This window comes from Parasteatoda tepidariorum, chromosome 7 (genome assembly GCF_043381705.1).
Source record: "Parasteatoda tepidariorum isolate YZ-2023 chromosome 7, CAS_Ptep_4.0, whole genome shotgun sequence".
Taxonomy (NCBI): Eukaryota; Metazoa; Arthropoda; class Arachnida; order Araneae; family Theridiidae; genus Parasteatoda; species Parasteatoda tepidariorum.
The window spans coordinates 7,420,504-7,437,091 of NC_092210.1; the positions used below are offsets into that span (position 1 = coordinate 7,420,504).

Genomic DNA, 16,588 nt, shown 5'->3' on the forward strand with positions numbered 1-16,588 from the left:
GCGTTTTAAGGCCATTTCTTAGCAACAAGCGGAATCTTCCACGCGCTTCGAGTCTAGACTAGAACCTTCCTCATCGATAGTGCGTCGGCGCGACGTGAGTCAGTTGAATCGAAGCGATACGGTAGGAGAAGGATTTTATAAAAAGTACTGATTGTGAAGGTATTGTGCATTTGTTTGTGTCGTAAGCGTGCGATATCCATAATTGTTGTGTCTAGTTCTATAATTGTTAAGATTTTGGCATAATTTCACAAAAACGTAAAGTTAATAGTGAGTGCAGAGTTTTGCAGTCTAAATGGGAAATTGCATATTTTTTCATAGAATGGAAAGGTAAACCACTGTGTTTGATTTGCAATCAAACAGTTGCTGTTTGTAAGGAGTTTAACTTGAGGAGGCACTATGATACGAATCATAAATCAAAATTCGATTGTTACACTGAAAAAATGAGAATGGGCACATTGTCATCTTTAAAATCTAAACTTCAAGGTCAACAATCGATGTTTACTAAAGCTAATAATGAGAGCGAAGATGCCCTGAAATCAAGTTTTATTATTGCATTAGAAATCGCAAAGAGATCACAACCTTTCTCTGAAGGTGATTTTATTAAAGACTGTATGTTGAATGTTACCGATGTTTCATTTCCATTTCAAAAGTCAGTAATTCAAAATATTTCGCTGTCAAGAAACACTGTTGCTTCAAGAATAACTGATTTATCTCAAAATTTGGGTCTTCAACTGAAGGAGAAAATTAAGGAATTTACAAACTTTTCACTGGCTGTTGACGAGAGTGCTGATACTGTTGATACAGTTCAACTTGCTGTTTTTATACGAGGTATTAACAGTAACTTTGAAATAACTGAAGAACTATTAAAGTGCTTTCCATTGACAGGTACTACAACAGCAAATGATATTTAATCTGCAATTGAGCATTTGATAGCAGAATAGGAACTCGACTGGAATATACTTAGCTGCACAACTAGGGATGGCGCCCCTGCCATGACTGGCAAACATTCAGGCTTTGTAACTAAATTAAAACAGAAAACATCATGGAATTTTGTGGGATTTCACTGTATAATTCATCAGGAATCATTGGCATCCAAACATTTAAAAATGGATCATGTCATGCAAACTATAATTAAAATAGTAAATTTTATAAGGAGCAGAGGACTAAATAACCGACAGTTCAGGCAGTTTTTACATGATCTGGACGAAAATTTTTCTGATGTCCCTTATTTCACCGAAGTGCGTTGGCTCAGTCTAGGAGTAGTTTTAGAAAGATTTTTTGCATTACGTGACCCAATTCAAGCTTTCATGTTAGAAAAAGGCAACCCAATTGATTATGACAATGACTGGTGGATTGATTGTGCCTTTTTGGTAGATATGAATAAACACCTGACTGATCTGAATGTAAAGTTACAGGGTAAAAATCTGATTGTCACTCAAATGTGTTCATGCATTCAAGTCTTTGAAACAAAGTTGAGGCTGTGGGAAAATCAGGTAAAAAGTCAAACTTTGGATTATTTCCCTCATTTAAAATCATTTAGCACTGTGAACCAAAAAAATTGGATCAATATTCTCAACTTCTGCAAAATCTGATCACGGAATTCAACAATCGTTTTGAAAACTTTCCCAAAATGAATTAAATGGAATTCCCAATTTTCCACAATCCATTCAATTTTGAAGCTTCACAGGCACCAGTTCATTTGCAAATGGAGTTGATAGATCTTCAACCGGACAGTATTTTGAAAGAAAAATTTAAAGAGGTTAACGCTCTTACATTTTATACACAATATTTCAAGAGTTTGGATAACTACCCGGAATTAAAAAAGCATGCAGCACGCATTCTGTGCATGTTTGGTAGCACCTATTTATGCGAGCAGATGTTTTCCGTCATGAAAATAAATAAGAACAAACATCGCACAAGACTTACGAATGAACTTCTCCAATCAATTCTTAAAATAGTTACAACAAATATGAAACCGGACATCAATGAGCTTGTCAAAAACAAGAGAAGTCAGGAATCTGGATCCTCGACCTCAAAATAATTACCCTCTTTTATAACTTTGATATGATTTTTAACAACCGTCCTATTATATACTAGGTAACAACCGTATATTATATATAATTAAATAAATAAAATGTTATAATAATTCAGTAATTTTTTTAACTTGAATCTGGCCCGCCAGCACATTCTAAATTTAATCTATGGCCCTCTGCAAAATTGAGTTTGACACCTCTGCTTTAGACGATTTCTGAACTTCCATTCTGAACGATACATTTTAATGTTAATTAAATATTAATTTCGCAAATAGATTATTGTTAATCATCTATAGAAACCTTGAACACCCCGTCAAATACCCATAATCTTACCGGCACATCCTTATAATTCTTTACTACTTTTAAATAGAGCAAACTAAACGAACAGAGGTCACCTTCAGTTATTTTCATAATAATGTCTTGAATGAGAAGTATGTGAAATTTTAGACTTTTTGACAGAAAATAAAATAATAGTTCATTTTTTGAGAAATAGTTTAGCTTAGAATATGAGAAGTACCACATTAAATCCAATTCAAGTTACTTCCTCTATTTAAAATTCTATCATAAGTTTTACTGGCGCAATTCCTATTACTGACGTAATTCCATTCGTAAAAAGTTACTCTTTATTTTATTTTAGGAAACATTTTGAGTTTAGAATTAGTTTTGTGAATTGCCAAATAAACTAATCACTTGTTATTATTATTATTTATTACTATAACCTAATTATTTCAGGGATCCTTCTGAAAAATAAAAAAGGTTTTTAAAACTTTAACTGGAAAAGAATCTATTTTTGTTTCATTGCTATTTCTCAAAACTACAGTCTGCAAAATGAAATTCCACCTATATAATAAACGAAGACTAAACTAATTAATTTTGGTTCTTTTACTGGCTCCATTCGAAATAGAATTATTTGACTGTCTGTGACCTATTTAAGACTTAACTTTTTTATTCTTTTGCCTTATTCACTCTTCTTTTACGAATGGGGGACTTAATGTTGAAATATTTACAAAACAAAAGCACAGATAACAGGAATTTTCAAATGTTGCACGTCGCTAAATTTTAATAAATTGTGATCAGTACTTTTCTAAGTATCTTCCCACCATTTATATTAATAGTATGACTATTTCAACATTCTTTTTTTACATATTAATTTGCTATTATTTTAGAACAAAATTTTAGAACGAAACAAAATTTTCGAATCATTCATTGCTCAGAATTACATAAATATACTTTTTACCAATTGCATATTAAACGCCTAATTAAAAAAAATTTATATTGCATATTTGGTAGAATCTTTCTTATGGATACTTAATAATCAGAACGCTTAGTATAGAATAAGTTGGATTAATAAAAAGATAAACATAAATAGAAACTTCAGTAATGAAAATTTTATACCACATGGAATGTTATTTAAATAATGGCCCTCCCTCAATTATTAAATTAGAGTCAGCCTGCATTCAAGAAATGCCTATCTAGTTTGAAATCAAATATGCCTTCAGATTTCTGCAGCCAAACAAAGGATGCAGTAAATAAGACATGTCAAGAGAAACAATACACTAATTATATGACTGATATGCTAGATAATATCTGCACGGTTTAGTTGAATCACTATTTAAATAAGACCTTCATTTAATTAATACTGCATAATGCTGCAGCAACTTAAAATCCTTTGGAATTTGATCGAATCAGTTTTGTGAAAATTTACATTAATATTAGATTTACCTAAAATTGGATTTGTTTACTGGTTCGTCGTTTTGAATTATATTGTTTAGATCTATGCATATGTTATTTGAATTATTTTATATTAAACTAGTGGGCTGCGACCCCTGCTCGCTAGCGCTCGCCAACCCCCGAAAATTGCTACGCAATCTTATATGGTTTGCTTCGCAAACCAATCTCGCTTCGCTCGCTACTAACTTAGGTACGTTGCAAATGCACAAAATTCTAAGAATTCAAAACAATTATTCAAATCTATATCAAAACTTTTTTTTTCTTTTAAAAATTACATCTTTTTAGCAAATACTAAGTCATTAAAATAAATTTGAATTCAAATAAATGACATGTAATTCGTTAAACCTATTAGAAATGTGCTATAGTATAATTCGTGATATAAATTAAAAATCGTCAAATAAATTCGTAATAAATAAATTCGTGAAAAAAAGCGCTTTCGACAAAATACTAAAAGAGAGATCTATCGACAAAGACTACTCACTTCTGCCTAGCTTAATAGTATGAGATTGCCGCAGCTGATGCTCTCTGGTTATTTCAGTTTCCGTTTTTAAAAGCGCTATATGTTTAGCTACCTCAGTTAGATTTGGCATGTGACATTTTTAGCGGCAATCATTGGTCGATTGCTTTTTTTGTTCAAGTTATGTATTTTACTTTATATACCAAAATCTGTAAATTAAATTTTTCCAACTGATTAAAAATTTGCCCAGTCTAGGAATCAAATTTGGGACCTTAGTTTTGCTTCAGAGACCAAACTCTTACCACTTAAGCCACCCACACAATACCTGGCAAACATAAACTTACTCTGAAAAACCTATAAACATTGGTAACCTGATCTATGAAAATGATATAAATCTCAAAGATACATAATAATGAATCTATACATAATAATAAACGCGGCTGTGTATGTGTCTGTCTGTAATCACAATATATCGCCCCAGAAGCCTCGCCCAGGCACGAAACTCGGCACATAATTGTGTTTTGACATAATGAAGAAGTATTTTCATTCTTTTTCAAAAATTTGGATTAGTGTTTTAGTTATCAGTCATTCTGTAAGAAAATCTATGCTTTTTCGTCTTCAAAGAGCCATATTCAAAAAACTATTAAAAAATGCATATACTTTTCTCCACTCTTATAAATGTATGCTAATGCGAGCCTTACAATTGAAATATTAATTTTCGACAACTTAAACCAATAATATGCGAAGGAATTAATAATTTAATTCTAAGGTTCGCATTAGTTTACGTTTATGAAAGTGGAGAAAAGTTTAACTTTTGTATTAAAAATGTGGCAACATATTCGATACGTAAATAGAACGCTTCGCTTTGATATATTTGTCTCTCAACTCCCGGACCAAAATCCAATCTCTCTAAAATTCTTCCAAACAACTAACAGATTGTAGTAGTTCGCTCCAACCTTGTGCTATCTACCCAGCCCCAACCTGAATTAAGCCTTACCTATTGAAACGCAGAGCTATAAGCGATAAGCAGAGAGCTCGCCGCACTTAACTATACTCAATACTCAATATTTGTCGCTGTTCATAATTGTTATAATAAGTTTTTCTTCTTCTTTCCACGCTCTATATTTTTTTCTTAAGCGAAGACGATAATTTTTGTAGCAATATAGAAATAGATACCATATAAAATTATATAGAAATAGAAATTGATACCATAAAAAATTAATTCGTTTTCGTATCCTTTTCATGTATTTAGCATTTTAGTTTTTTTTTCCTTAAGCGTTGTAGCTATATAATATTTAAAATAGGAATTTAATTGTTTTTGAAGGAACGATCACACTTACGTTGGATCTCTTTGGTTTTTCTATTTTTCATTTTAACAGTTTTTATTAAAAGTAATTAGTTATTTTCAGAAAGTTTCAGTTTGCAGGTAAGCACTTAGATTTTAATATTGAAGTTTCATGATTTGCTTCCATAATAATTGCTGTTCTAAAGTATTCGTTGACTTCTTAAACACCCGATTACTGATATGGCAGAACCGCCTTCCAAAAAACTTTGTATTTTGTCAAAGAAAAAGANTTAAAAAATGCATATACTTTTCTCCACTCTTATAAATGTATGCTAATGCGAACCTTACAATTGAAATATTAATTTTCGACAACTTAAACCAATAATATGCGAAGGAATTAATAATTTAATTCTAAGGTTCGCATTAGTTTACGTTTATGAAAGTGGAGAAAAGTTTAACTTTTGTATTAAAAATGTGGCAACATATTCGATACGTAAATAGAACGCTTCGCTTTGATATATTTGTCTCTCAACTCCCGGACCAAAATCCAATCTCTCTAAAATTCTTCCAAACAACTAACAGATTGTAGTAGTTCGCTCCAACCTTGTGCTATCTACCCAGCCCCAACCTGAATTAAGCCTTACCTATTGAAACGCAGAGCTATAAGCGATAAGCAGAGAGCTCGCCGCACTTAACTATACTCAATACTCAATATTTGTCGCTGTTCATAATCGTTATGATAAGTTTTTCTTCTTCTTTCCACGCTCTATATTTTTTTCTTAAGCGAAGACGATAATTTTTGTAGCAATATAGAAATAGATACCATAAAAAATTATATAGAAATGGAAATTGATACCATAAAAAATTAATTCGTTTTCGTATCCTTTTCATGTATTCAGCATTTTAGTTTTTTTTTCCTTAAGCGTTGTAGCTATATAATATATAAAATAGGAATTTAATTGTTTTTGAAGGAACGATCACACTTACGTTGGATCTCTTTGGTTTTTCTATTTTTCATTTTAACAGTTTTTATTAAAAGTAATTAGTTATTTTCAGAAAGTTTCAGTTTGCAGGTAAGCACTTAGATTTTAGTATTGAAGTTTCATGATTTGCTTTCATAGTAATTGTTGTTCTAAAGTATTCGTTGACTTCTTAAAAACCTGATTACTGACGTGGCAAAACCACCTACCAAAAAACTTTGTATTTTGTCAAAGAAAAAGATATTAAGAGATTCTCAAAGAAGAAGAAGGGCCTAAGAAACGTCTGTGGAACGTCAAAGAAGGATGGAACATGACCGAATTTCGACAAGCAATTCTAGAGCCCAAGAAGTATCAGAGAAACGTCAAAGAAGATTAGAAGAGGTTTTCAGCTATTAGCCAATGATGATTTCGAAAGCAACTTTTGTATACTTTTACAATTTCTGAGGCCTTTTTCTTAAAAAAAAAAAAGAAAAAACAAGTCTCCACCTGATAGTTATTTTATAGGTTAGGTTACCATGGGCCTTAGGTTACCATAGCAAAGTTACATCTTCAAACATCCTCAAGAGCTATAACACATCTGCAGCAGAACTGAATATGAAGACAAAATTGCAGGACAGGAACACTTTAATTGTCCACTAATATTCAGATTTTCTGCTATGTTTTAAAAATCTTTATTTGTTAAAACCTTTAGCGTGGCGGACAGCTGGACGCCTTTGGCTGCTAGTATATAATAAAAATATAGCTTTTTCGCAAATACTCACCACCATTTACTAATTTGTCAAAAAAATGACAGTAATTTTTTTAAAAACTGAGTGAATTTTTAAATTTTTTTTTATCATTTAGGTAATTATGTTTGAGAAAAAGTAGTTTAGTTATACTGTAAATTTTAATTCAGATGAGGCAGAATATGTCAAGAAATTTGGTATCTTATTAAAATGCAGAAAATTATTTTCAGATGATTCCAGATTTCAAAACTGTAAGCACTGAGTAAAAAAAAAGTATAAATTGAATGCACACCCTTAGCAACAAAAACATACTTATCTATCATATTTCTGAGTGAATATTTTGTATTTTTCTCGTGAATGTTGTGATATGTATGAAAAGTATAAAATATTTAACTTTTAAGATTGTTATTTTGCATAAAAATTATTACATTCCGTCTATGTATACAAACATCAAAGGGATTGTAAATGAATAAATTATGTTTGAATATTAATCTGGATCTCTTCATTTTTGTTAGTATTTCCAAATTATGTACTTATTTTCATATTTCTGAAATTTATTAATTAAAAAATTTATTATTTTTAAAATTTTATTACATTTAAAAACTTATTATTTCCCTACGCCAATGTGATTTATATTGGAATGTGCCCTAATTAGATATTGGGTGTTATCCAATCCAATCTGTGTTTCGGCACCAATGTCGACTTCTAGAAATAATATTAAAATTTCCAATATTACACCGTTTTTTACTATGATTTTCTAGATCTAAATGACGTTAGTAACTAAATAATGGAAATCGCAACGCTGGAATACGCCCTCTAGCGGGGAGGATAATTTCAGGCTTTTATTTATTAAGTTTTCATTTAGTTCTATCAGAATCATTTGTAGAGTAAAACGCTTATTTTCTTCAACAGCAAATAAGAAGCAAAATTCCCTTAAAGAAAACACAGAAGAACTCGAAAAAACGACTTAGAACATTGGTAAATCATTCGGAAACAGAACGCGTCCTTTATTTGTTGAACAGCCGGCCTGGTGGCCGAGCGGTTAGCTCGCCTGACTGCGAAGCCTATGCCCGCGGGCTCGAATCCCGCTCTGGGCATGGATGTTTCTCCCTCTTGTGTTGTCCTCTGTTGTGTGTGATGAGTGAATGTGGCCCACCCTATGAACGGGTTTGTGGCAGTATGGCATGGGCAATGTTCAGAGGTGCCCACTGGTTAACGCGAAATGAATAAAAACTCTGGCATCTTCTAAGGCGAAACGAATAAAGTTCAGTGCTTGCCATTCGAAAAAAAAATTGTTGAACCATTTTTCCATCTTTTTTTTCTTTTCCATTATCAACAAACTTGCAACCGATAGCTTCCGATTTCATGATCGCAAATTGTTAAAGATGTGTGTATTAAGGTAAAATACATTTGTTTTGTCTTCAATTAATTAAAAATTAAAGGGAAGTTATTTAATTCCACATTGTTTACTTCATTCCAATAAATAAATGTGATTTCAGAACGTGCAGAACTGTAATAGTTATAGAATATTCTTCTTCTTTATAGAATAGTAATTTCTGTATCCATATAATACGGAAAGCAACAATAAAGAATCATCCGAATTACTTGAAATAGTATCATTTGTGCTGATTATTTATAAATTTTTATCGTTTTCTTGATAAGTATTTCTCAGTTTTGAAAGAATAATTTCAACTAGAATTCAGCTATTCTGTTTTTAAGCTATATATTAAAATTCATATCGAGATCTTACAATTATAAAATTTTGCTGTGTGGTATGTTATCTAAAAGTAATGAAGGGATAATCAATGCATAGATTATTTGAAAATAAAATTTTCAAACGAAGAATATTTCAATTTGGAATTCTTCGGATTTATAAAGCAGGTAAGTGTTATAATTTTTATAATAAAAAATTTACTTGTAAATAATTTTTGTTCTAATTTGATGTTAATTCTCTACAGAATGATTTTCTACATCTGATTAAAAACTTTAAGACTAAAAAAAGCAATATGAAATTTTTTTTTATTTCATTATAAGAAATTTTTAGAATCGATTTTTTATTTATGTACTTATTTATTTTTTTATCGTAAGCATTCATTATTTTACGTTTTTTAGTTTATAAATATTGATTTTTTTTGGATAAAAGTTGTTGTCGAAAAACTTTTTTTGCAAAGTTAAATGATGTAACATTATGTGTTTCTGTATACTTTTTGCATATTTTAATGTTTGAAGTAATATGATTTAGAAAAGTATTGAACATTAAGTTTGAATGGACCTTTCATATTAGATCATTAAATTTAATAGAGCGATTTTGCAGGCATTAGAATTTAACTCTAATAAGAAAATAAAATACATACATAATTATTTTTTTCTTCTGTTTATTACCATGCTACACTGAAGAAATCTCCAGTGTAACTGATGATCGTGTTGTTTTGCTAGCAGTCATTCGTCTCAAAAAACAACGCCCCCTATAGGTCGTTGCTTTCGTGAATAGAAAACTTCTTACACTTACCTTATTAGATTTTATATTAATAACAGCTAACAAAACAGCCAACAAGCAGCACGTTGCCAAAACAATAACAAACATATCAGATAGCAGTAGTATTGCCAGATGCAGATAACGAAGGTAAATTTCGACCAGAAACTGAGTTTTATAAGTTGAAAAACAGCGCGGTAGTTTAATGAGCTTGCAAAACGAATTCTAAAGTAAGTGAATATGTAGTCCAATTAAATCTTTTTTCCCCTCATTCTAAGAAAAGTTCGTTGTAAATATATATTTTTTTTATTCTTAATAAACTGCAACAAAAAAATTTTTTTTTAAAAAGAATTTAAAAATCTTGAAATGTTTTAAAATAACTAAGGGAACTCAAAATGTATTCAATTATTAATTTTCAACTAATTTGAAAGAGAAAGGGAAAAAACATGGAACATTTTCTTAAAATTTAAGATCACCGCTAAAACAAGACAATAATATACAACAATATAATCTTGATAATCAAAACAACGAAGCACAAGTGTTAAAAAACATATTAATTATATATTTCCGTAACCAAATGATTTTATATTTTTTAAAGGTTCCATTGAGAAAAAATAAAATAAAATAAAGTTCTCTCTCAACACCCAGTCTGCCAGTCATCAAGGCCGTGAGTTAAGTTACGAAGAACAATGGCATCATGGCAGCAATGTGATCAGCATTCAGCGCAGCGATCGCCTTTAATTCTCAGACTAGGTGATATATTCATCTATCTGAAGTTCGCTGAGTTTCAAACAGCCATTGTAGAATCGCTGTTTTGCATTTATGACTTCTGGGGTAGGTACCCCATGACGACGTCAGTTTCGGTTAACAATATTTTTCATTTTTTTTTCTTCATTTTTCCATTGTTTTTCTTTATTAATTCTTTTGGTTTCAATTTCCTTTTGGAATTTCCGCTGCATAGCGCGTTTTTCCCCTGGAAGTGTAGTTTCTAATTGCTTTAATAATTTTCATTTCTCTTCTTATTAGAAGAAGTTAAGAAAATTCTGGGGAAAAAAAAGAACTCAAATGTTCCATGATGGAAACATTGCATCGAAAGATCTATATTGAGTTAGAGCTTACTACAGAAATATATCAAAAGAAGTAGATTAGCTTAGAGCTTGCCTCGAAGAACAAATGAGAAACTCACAAAAAGTTCCAAGTTGGAACTAAAAATCAAAATAAAAGTAAAAATGCTAAATGAATAATAAATAAATAATAAATTAGATAAAGAAAGTAAATATGTTATGAACAATATCACAGTCTTTGCATTTTTTCTGTTTTTTTTTTCTTCTAGTGTCAGCTGTTTGTAATTTCTCGGTATATTATAAAATCGAATAGGCCGACAGTGTTTAAGGTATTCAACTTATGTTTCATTTTGTTTTGAGCTGCAAAATCTATAGAACTTAGAAATTTGAAATTATCAAGGAGTGTAAAAAAGTGTACAAGAATTACGACGAAAAAAATAATTACGAACTTATATTAATATTGAAAATTATAACTACTTTACAACACTGTTTTTATAACAACGTCCTATGAAACAATAAAAAACACTTCTTCTGACTGTGTGTTAATATTAAACGTAAGAAAATTATTATTACTACACAAGCACTTAAGAAAACGTAGAAAATTGTAGAGAAATGTAGTTTCAGTGCTTCTTTTTTCGAATTAATAATAAATAAACGTGCAAACCGTTGTATTGATAGTAACGAAAAATTGTGATAATAACCAGGACAAATTTTACAAACTTCTTTTGCTTATCGTTATTCTTTAATGTAATGTCTGTTTATATATTATCTATGTCTTTTTGATTTGTCTAGGATATCCTGGAAAGATTTTGCTGCACATGCATGAAGGATTACAAGCATGGATTACAATACAGTTATATTTTTTAATATTCATATAAAATCCATACATCAATAAAAAATATTTATCTATATTCATACCATCAATAAAAGACATTATCGATATTAACGTCGCTTTGAAGCCAATCAAATATTATCGCCATTATAATTCGATATTTATTAGCTTTTCTTACAGTGATAAGATAAAGAATTTCTGCTTTAATGCTAGAGCAGTTGAAAAGGCAAACAGTAGCAAGGGTAACTCTTCCTGATCAAATGTGTTCAGCGCCCTTCAACGACTAAGCTTGTTGACGATTTGTTTGTTACAAAAATTTAATCTATTTATATTATTGGTTTTAATTATCGTGTTTATTATTTTTCACTAGTTCATAAATTTAATAATTATTTGTGTGAAGTTTTTTTTTTAAATCTGAAGAATAGCTCGTTATATTTTTTATAGATTGTGGTATCATAAATAAGAAAAACAAACAGCTCTCAGATTGGAGCCCTTCCATCAGATCTCATTGTCCGAGAACCGGAGGAAACACAGGAGTATAAGAAAATAAAAGAAATGCTTCTACGAAGATTCAAGTTTACTGGAGACAATTTTCGTTAACTCTTCGTTCAACACAAGAAGGACCCAGATGCATGGACCCAGAAGACATGGAGAAACTTCTTCTTCGAAAGTTGGCTTGAGGAACTGAAAGTCGATGATTTTAAAAAAACTAAAACAAATGATCATTGCAGATCAGATTAAAAAGAAGTACCGCCCGAGGTCAAGGAACACTTCATTGACATTTGGTCAGAATTGATCACTTCGGTTAATCTAGTCAAAAAGATCGATAGTTACGAAAACGTCCGTTGTGGTATGAAGAAATCTGTACCATTTTTTCATCGAAAGATGTTTCCTCCTACGCAACCACCTCAAGAGAGAAAACCCCATTTCTAGAGAATTGATAAGAAAGATAGGTAAGGATCCAGAGATTAAAAGAAAGATTCTCCTGACGTCGTATGCTATGGATGTGGCACGCAAGGCGTCATTAAACCTAAATGTCCTACTTGTAAAGGAAGAGACAAAAAAACCATGGTATCCTCAGCAAGGCTATTTTTCAATCGGCATCTAGTCCGTCAAGACAGTAGGAAACCTTAGAAGTGACTATTAATAGAGTCATGGGTACTGCTTGCGCAGACACTGTCGCTAGTCATTTAATTGCTGGTGAAACCCTTTACAATATATTGAAAAATCAATGAACAACCTTCGCAACCAGTTCTAGCAGACGGTAGCAAGATCGAGAAAGAAGTCTATACCACCTGCGTGAAAATTCGTCTCGGAGATCGTACATTGCCCTAAACCAGGGATGGGCAAACAACGGCCCGCGGGCCAACTGTGGCCCTCCAGAGGGTTTTATCCGGCCCGCGAATAGAATTTCTACTTGCCGATCCGAGGCGATTGATGGAAATAGACTGCTTCAATTGGTAAAATGTTGAAAGCAGAAGTTCTTTGTAGCATAGCCGTAGATTGGCGCCAATGAGCGTTTGTCTTTCTCGAGGAGCAGACATACGGAATCCAATATAGGTGAATTGTACTTCACATGTGGCAGACTGCACATTTTAAGCTCCAACAAGCTGATTTTTCTGCCGACACGAGCTCTAATATAATTTATTAAGTTTGAAAAGATTGCGCACATATAACGTTATTGTAAATAATGGTGAAATTATTAAATGTATGAAATAGCTAGTGCTTGTTTGAGTTATTTGTAAACTTTTTTTAACCCCAAAATGGCTACTAAAAACGCAAAGTTGATTCAGAGTGCCATGCGTTCAATGATAAATGGACTTGGAAATATTTTTTTACAGTTGTAAAAAATAAACCAATATGTCTTATCTGCAATGAAGCTGTAGCAGTTTTTAAGGAATATGACATCAACCGACATTTTACAGCCAAGCGCAGGAATGCCAACTACCAAGCAATGCCTGAATGGGAAAGAAGACAAAATGCAGAATGTCTTTTTAAAGAATTAATCAGGAGGGCAAAATTTTTTCAAGAAGATAAACAGTGTAACAAATTAACATCTCATTAAATATTTAAATTAAAACTTAAGTATGATTTTTTTTATTCCAGAAGTTTTTACTTGGCCCGCCAAACTTTTTCTCTCTGATTTTTTGCCCTCCACGAAGAAAGTTTGCCCATCCTTGCCCTAAACCTTATTGCCATTCCTGGAACAAAGAAGAACAGCACTCTTTTGGGTGTTGACTTTCTAGAATTATCCAGAATTGTTCTCAACTAAAAAAGGAAAATCTGGTTTTTAAATGATCAGTCTAAACGTCAATTTCATTTTGTAGAACAGACTCAACAGTCTTGTGATGCTGTAGAATTTAATGTTTCCCATTCTGCTGCACCGTTAACCGTCAAAAAATCGATCACTCTGATCACTTGCATGAAGATGAAGATACTCATCTGACATACATTCAGCAGTTTGAACTGAAAGATCATCCTAAACAGTTACGTGAAGATGAAGGTACCCACCTAACTACCATCATCAAAATCCACATCTAGAGGAAGAAATTGAACGAAGCGTTATTTAAGTATAAAAGTAGTTTCCGACTAGGGGGAGAAGCAACTCCTTTTATTGAACATCACATCGAAACACAGAACCATCCGCCTGGATCTGTGCCTCCTTATCGAGTGTCCCCAGCAAGAGAAGAAATCACGAAGAATGAAATAAATAGGCTCTTAGATGAAGGTATAATAGAACCATGTGAATCATCATGCGCAGTATATGTTGTTATCACAACTAAGACAAATGGAAGTGTTAGATTTAGTGTGGATTATGGAAGACTGAATGCCTACACCAAGACGGATTCCTATCCTCTCCCACGCATTGATGACCTACTTGCTGATGCTAAGCACACTCGTTATATGTCCACAATCGACTTGGAAGTTGACTATCATCAGATGAATGTAGCTGCTGCGGACCGAGACAAGACAGCTTTCACTTGTCCGTTCGGAATTTACCGCTTTTTAGGAGTGGCTTTTGGATTAAAGAACGCACCTGCGACAGTCCAGAGACTCATCGATAATTTTAGAAATGGTCTGAAAAATATCTTTATTTTATCTTACCTTGAATTGTTCTAACAGAAACTTTTGAAGAACACTTAGAAAATTTGAAAGAAGTTTTTCAAAGACTTTCCTCGTTCAAACGAGTTGCTAACCACGAAAAATGCAACTTCACATGCTCAAAGGTCAAATATCTGGAATATTTTATTACCCCGAAATGTCTACAAGCTGATCCTGATAAAGCAGCCCCTATTCTGAATATACCTAAACCCAGGACTGTAAAACAAGTGCAGTCCTTTCTGCAAGCATGCTCCTGGTACAGAAGGTTCATTCCGAAACTTGTCCGAAGTGGCGCGAGCTCTCAATTACTTCACCAAAAAGTCCTTCTCTTGGTGATGGACAGAAAATGAACAAATTTCTTTCAACACTTTAAAGGCTTTGCTGACGTCTCCACCTTTTCAGAAGTAGTGCGATCCCAACACATCGTTATGTTATACGTACTGATGCGAGTGCATACTCTCTTGGTGCTGTCCTTCTTCAAGGAAAGACCAATGAAGATCAACATCCCGTTGAGTACGCAAGCCGACTTCTAACCAGTGCCGAACGCAATTATTCAGCAACTGAGCGTGAAGCTCTTGCCGTCGTTTGGGCTCTAGGAAAATTCAGATGCTGCATTGAGAGACAAGAAGTTACCGTTGATACAGATCATCACGCTTTAAAATGGCTTATGTCTCTAAAGTCCCCCTCAGGACAACTTACTCGATGGGTTTTGCTACTTCAAGAGTTTATCTCCATATTGAGTACGTCTCCGGCAAATGCAGTGTAGTTCCTGGCATGCTCTCTCGTCCTGTCTGTCCTCATGGAGACAACCTATGCGAGATATGTGCTGTGACAGTCTACCAACCCACTGTTGCTACGATATATTTTCCTACTAGAAGTCCTAAGGAAATCAGAAAAAGCCAACTACAAGATGAAAATTTAAAGGAAATAATTGATAGTCTTGAAATAGTCAACTTGACTGAAGAATACAGAAACTGGACAGAAAGAAGGTTTTTAATGAATCGAGGTATCCTCTACAGATATGTTCCAGATTCTGATGAAGCACATCTAGTCATTCCAGAACATGACAGAGAACAAATTCTTAAATTCCATCACGATGCTCCCACCGCAGGTCACGGTGCGGAAGGCACTTTTGACAGAATTTCGAGAAGGTACTACTGGATGGGAATGAGGAAGTACATAACCAATTATGTGACATATTGTATTGAATGCATGCGATAAAAGTCATCCAACTAGAAACCTGCTGGTATAATTAGAACTCCAGTTTCATCACAAATATTTGAAACATTGTCAATAGATTTGCTTGACCTTCTTCCTGAAAGTCATGGAAAGAAGTGGATATATATTTTGGAAGATGTTACCACTAAATGGGTTGAGCTGTTTGCACTGGAAAAAGCAACAGCAAAAGAATGCGCTACTACTCTGATAGAAGCGAGGCTTAATCCGTCCCACCCCATGTTTTGGGGCATCCGGAGTATGCTTGGTGACTATCATTGCGAAGATCCTCAAATCAGACGGCGGAGCCGGCGGTGCATTGACACTCGAGGGTCCACGGCCCCGAGCCACGCACATAAAAGCAACACTACTGCGTCGACGGATAAAGGATGCCTGAAGGGAGCAAAGCTCCGAGTCGACCATATGAGCGGCGGTGCCAAGCGCTGCTGCTTTTACCTTTAATGATCAAAACTGACAACGATGCCAAACTGACAACAATGCCGTTGACTCCATTCAGACGAAATAAAACTCCACCTGTACAAGCTTTGCGCAGAAGAGGAAGACCTGCCAGAACAATTAAATCCAGCTCTGCGAGTGCTCGAGAACATAAAGATTCTCAGAGTGCCTCACCTGCTGACCCCTGGTCGGGACGTCTTCCGGGTCAGAGGGGGAGGTTGTAACGGATAGTTAA

General features: G+C 33.2%; 2 protein-coding genes across 2 annotated transcripts; both read left to right on the forward strand.

The window, feature by feature from the left end:
• Positions 1–446: 446 nt before the first annotated feature.
• On the forward strand, positions 447–911 carry LOC139426029 (general transcription factor II-I repeat domain-containing protein 2B-like). The gene has a single exon (XM_071183447.1). It carries the CDS (start codon positions 447–449, stop codon positions 909–911), a length of 465 nt encoding a protein of 154 aa, XP_071039548.1.
• A 14,431-nt stretch (positions 912–15,342) lies between these two features.
• LOC139426030 (uncharacterized) lies at positions 15,343–15,903 on the forward strand. Its single transcript, XM_071183449.1, has one exon. The coding sequence runs from the start codon at positions 15,343–15,345 to the stop codon at positions 15,901–15,903; it is 561 nt and encodes a 186-aa protein (XP_071039550.1).
• The last annotated feature ends 685 nt before the right edge of the window (positions 15,904–16,588 follow it).